General features: G+C 46.2%; 1 protein-coding gene across 7 annotated transcripts in view; it reads right to left on the bottom strand.

The window, feature by feature from the left end:
- FSD2 (fibronectin type III and SPRY domain containing 2) overlaps window positions 1–4,931 on the bottom strand; it is a 42,115-nt gene that overhangs the window by 17,463 nt on the left and 19,721 nt on the right. For all 7 annotated transcript variants that reach the window (XM_028494921.1, XM_028494922.2, XM_028494924.1 and 4 more), the window contains 4 exons: window positions 4,723–4,818; window positions 2,887–3,117; window positions 1,513–1,535; window positions 320–441 (listed from right to left, as the gene is read on the bottom strand). In XM_028494921.1, the coding sequence (XP_028350722.1) occupies window positions 320–441; window positions 1,513–1,535; window positions 2,887–3,117; window positions 4,723–4,818 (472 nt within the window). The remainder of the gene's footprint in view (window positions 1–319; window positions 442–1,512; window positions 1,536–2,886; window positions 3,118–4,722; window positions 4,819–4,931) is intronic.

Raw genomic sequence — 4,931 nt, 5'->3', positions numbered from 1 at the left:
TATGCTAAAAACAGCCACCTGGCAGAAACATAAATACAACAGTCGAAATAAAATTTGGGATACTTGCTTTTGGAGTAAATTAGGCTTTCTGGGGCCAGATGTTGGCACCCTGGAGAGTGAGTGTGGCTATTTACCCCAGGAAGGTCAGCCTCTGTTTTCATCCTTACAAGCCATAAAGACAAAAACATGAAGCTCATGCAGCTGGTGGGGGGGAAAATGCCTGTTTCTAAATCTTTATGATTTTTTTTTAGCCATCAAAATTTCTAACTCAAAGCTCAGGGAAACCAGTGTGAAGTATGCACACAAGTGAGATATGCACCTGGGATGGTGTTAATGGAGCCCATAAGCTCCTCCACCTCAGAGAAGTCCAAGGTCTGGTCTTCAAATTCAGGCTGCGCCGAGATTTCCACATCTGTTTTTGTTTTCAGGAATTTTCCAAGTCTGTGAGTATAAAAAGACACATTAACGAGAATGGAGGGGCATTCTCCTCGGGGGTCACTAGTGATAAGCAACGAAGGCCTCTTGGCTGAACTTTTATTTCCTTATTTTAGCATGCTGCGGGCTGCCTTCTGGCATCTGCTTCAGTGACTGACCTATGAGGTCACCCACGGGGATGGGCAGGTTGGTTTACGCCTTAGAGGAGAGGAGAAGGGGTGGGGTCATGTCAGAGGGTAGGGGGTGGGAGGATGTCCACCCATGAGCCCCAGATCCACACCTTCTGGAAGATCCTCTGATGCTGACCTGGGAGTTCCCACACAACATCACCCCAGGCCCCAAAGACATACAGCCTCTCTGGGGCTCCCTCTCCACATGGTCAAGTGCCCTCAAGTTGATGACCATGGACCGGGGCTCTGGGTCTTCTGTGCCTGCTCCTGGCCATCACAGAGTTTGTAAGTAGCAGAGGCACAATTTGTAACCATGTCTGTCTTTTGCCAAAACTCATGCTCTTAACCCTTATGTTATTAAGCTTCAGTGTTCGTGTTGCTTTACAGACATTGTCTGATTTTATTCCCATAAAGCTATCCCTGTTTGTAGGTAAGGAAGGTGGGTCCTAGACTGGTTAGACTCGCCCATGGTCATGGGGGTAGCAGGATTTAAACTCCAGTCTGACTCTGTAACGTGCATGCTTTCCGCAGCACACGGTCTGGGCCCTGGCCCAGCTGGGGGATGCTGGGGATGATCTCTGTTCCTCCTGGTGAAAGGAGGGGCTCGGAGAGGAAATCTGACCCTGGGCTTGTAGGCTAGGCCTCATCATATGCTCCCTTCCAGCTCTGAGATTCTAAGATTTGGTACTAGAGGGTCCTTGTGATCCCATACTGTCCTTCCAAAGCCAGTGCTATTTACACGTAGGGGCAGACACCAAAGCTGAAACTGGGAGCATATAACACAGATATGCTAGACAGACAGACAGAACTGATATCTATGCTGTATCAGACAGAACTGATATCTAGTTGGATATCTAGAGGTAAAAGGAACAGAAAAAGAAAATACATGTCAGAACAAAAGTATTACCTGTCAGCCATAGCCACAGCATCCTAAAAAGGAGGAGAAAGAGAAAAAATATTGAATTGAATTTGGAAATAAATTTCTTTTTCAAACTATATAATAATATAAACATATGTTAAAACTTGGAAATGAGTAAAAGAGAAAAATCAGCTATGTCCCATGCCCTAACAAAAATGACTCTTATGACACCTGTATAGTTTCTTCCCATTAACATTATGTGAGCACTTTCCAGATTACAGATGGTCTTCTGGATCATCAGTTTGAAAGACTGTGTAACAGTTCATTGAATAGGAGCTCCGTCGTTCACTCTACTGTTGGACATTTTGGTTGTTTCCAATTTCTCACCATCATAAATAACAGAGAAGACATCTTCATATGTATCACTTTCTCCACATTCTGGATTATGTCACTGAGCTACAGTGATATTGAGGAACCATTGGTTCAAAAGGTCTGAGTAGTACTGAGGGCTCTGATGGTGCCTGCCCACCTGCTGTCCAGCTTGGGTCACGGCTCCCTGGCCACCCCAAGCATGGCAGGAAGGAAGCGCTGTTGGGCTTGGAAGGACCACTGTGGCATGGCCAATGTAAAGGCTGTATTTGGTAACTAGGAAGCTCTGGAGGCTGAGGGCCCCTCCCTCACATCCTGGACCCCACTGCTGCCCCATATTCCTGTGGGACCTTGTAAAGAAAGGAGACCCCAGCTCTGAGCTTGAAATTCCCACAGTCTGGCTACATGGGGACTTGGGGTCAAATTGAAGTGGATTTCAAGGGTATCAAGAGATGGATTTTTTTTTTTTTTTGCATGTCTGAGCTTATGAAGTGAGATGTAATGGCTGCACTTGTAACTGGGAAACAGGAGGTGCCTTTTTAGCCTGGAGATCTTTCTCCCCAGACCTCCAGGAGGCTGTCTGAGATGGCCAGAAAAGTCTCAGAGCACTGTTTCTTGTTTGTTTTAATTTTTGGCTCCGGCATGTGGGATCTTAGTTCCCCAACCAGGGATCGAACCCATGCCCCCTGCATTGGAAGGCAGAGTCTTAACCACTGGACTGCCAGGGAAGTCCCCTCAGAGCACTGTTTTTGCCCCACTTCACGATGAGGGCACAGATCTCTGGGTACCCAGGGTAGATGAACAAAGACTCTGGTATTAGCTGAGCAATGGTGGAGGGAAGGGTCAGCTGTGTATGTGCCTGCTCAGCCACTCATGGCGAAGCTGTGCAGAGAGACGAAGGATGTATCATCATGGTGATACATCCAGTGGAATCAAATGGATGCTGACCGTGCAAGTTGGTTCCAACATCTCCAGGCAGAGAGGGGACAATCTAACCTACTCTAATCATAATTGTCATTTCAGTTCATTATTTCATTTCACTTCATTACTGACCTTAATGAAATCAACTTTCTCTTCATGACACATCTCCTCTATTGTTTCCATCAGTTCTTTGCAGGTTTCAAGATTTTCTCCACAGCTGACCAGCTGTCCATACAAGGCTTCCAGCTTCTCTTTCTTTTTCTCCCCTAGAGCTTGTATTTTTTCTTCGTATTTTTGAGCAAGTGTTTCCAAGATCTCATTGTAATGTGACTCAAAGTTTTTTTCTTGTCTTCCAAAATTCTCCTGCAAGATATAGTTGATCTCAGCCATCATTTCACTGCATGTATGTTGACTACAGAGTTATTTGGGGCATGAAAATGTATCTATCCAGAGATGTTTTAGTCCCTCCCTGTTGTCTTAACATCGCTTGCCAGGGTGCTAAGGTGGACAAAAGGTTAGCTAGGACCAGGAGTCTCCAGCTAGAACCCCAGCAATAATCTTAACAAGAATTACTGCTTTCTCTGCTGGCCGCATTTTGCAATCCTCTTCCTCATACCCCACCCACTTCTGTTTTAGCCACCTCCCATCACCATGACAACCGACCAGGAAGATTGCCAGTGATGAGTCAGCCTGCCACTGGAACTTTGGACCTTAACATGGAGATGTCTGCCCTGGGAGAATCCCACCTATCTTTCCCTCCTGAGCTCTCAACATCTCGTGACACTCACCTCCACTCCCTGATGCTTGGATTATACAAACATCAGGATCACACAGATTCTCATATCAACTAAGAAAAAGGTGCAGGGGAAGGGGAATAAGCCAGGTGGTGCTGCCTAATAGATGAGAAAAGGCAGGAAGGCAGAGAGAGGGTTGTGCCAGTACTTAATCCTGGAATGCAGTGGATGAGAAACATTAATTAAAGCATATCAAATCCTGGTCCCCCTAAATGAGATTGGAAGCCCAGGAGAGCTCTGTGGGTTCTGATTTATACCATCCTTATTAGGTAACAGAGACATTTCCAAAGAAGAGGCTCTTATCAATCATTCAGGGAGTATTTACTGAGCACCTACTGTGTACACATTCTAAGACTTGCTCAGAATGGTGAAAGAGAGGGAAAAGCAGTAGGTGACCCCCACCAGTGTTGAGTGTAAAAGGAAGAGCTTAGAGTCCTCACTGAGCTTGAAGCTGCTCTGATCTGAGAGTGAGCTGGCAGTACAGAGGGTAGGGAGTTCTGTCCTGGCTGTTGTATACTTGCCCTCCTACCACCCACCACCCTATGCTTAGATGTGGAAGGGCTTCTTGTCCCTTCTCTGTGCCTTCCATAGGGAATTAGTGGAATAGCTGCCCTCCCTTTTAAGATTGGGGGTTGGGAGGAAAGTCTAGCTTCACGGGAAGGGGGCCCAGGGCTTAGTTGATTCATATGAGTTGCTCCTGTTTCTGGGCTACCTCATCTGGATGGCTAGGTTGCATGCTGGCATCACAGCAGTAGACTTCACACCTCCTAGGCCGACCCAGGGGACCGTAACATGTTTGGTGACAGGCACAGAAACTTATTGATCTTGTGAGAAATAGGCAGCCGAGGAAAAGAACACTTATCAATGACAGGATGGGTGTCTTGCAGTGCCTTATCAGGCTGGCCCATGAAAGAGTCCTACCTTGTAGTAGGACCGGAGCTATAAAGACACCAAAGACCCAGCCCATGAGAGCTAATAGTTCAGTAGGGAATGCTGCCAGGTAATCAGTTCCACAGGTACATGCCCAGTGTGCTACGGGAGGGCAGAAAGAGGGGTGAGGGAAGAGGAGCAGTACTGACACCATATGTTCCAAGAAAACAGATTCCCTAACTCATACCAGACACAGCTGATGGAAGCAATGTGTATCTGACTGGGTCATCAAGCGTGCTCTTACCTCCACAGTGATGAAAACCTCCTCCAAGTGACTTGCAAAATTTTCCATCTCGATAATCTGCTTTTCCAATTTGTGCATGTTTTTGTGAATTTCATCCTATCAAACAAAGGATCCCAAGAAGACATTAATGCTATGTTTTCTCTCTCTCTCTTTTGTAGAAGGCATTTTAGATTTATTCCCTGCCTACATACTTGAGATTCAAATGCAAT

This window comes from Physeter macrocephalus, chromosome 11, assembly GCF_002837175.3.
Source record: "Physeter macrocephalus isolate SW-GA chromosome 11, ASM283717v5, whole genome shotgun sequence".
NCBI classification, from domain to species: Eukaryota; Metazoa; Chordata; class Mammalia; order Artiodactyla; family Physeteridae; genus Physeter; species Physeter macrocephalus.
This window is presented reverse-complemented; position numbering and strand designations above follow the sequence as displayed.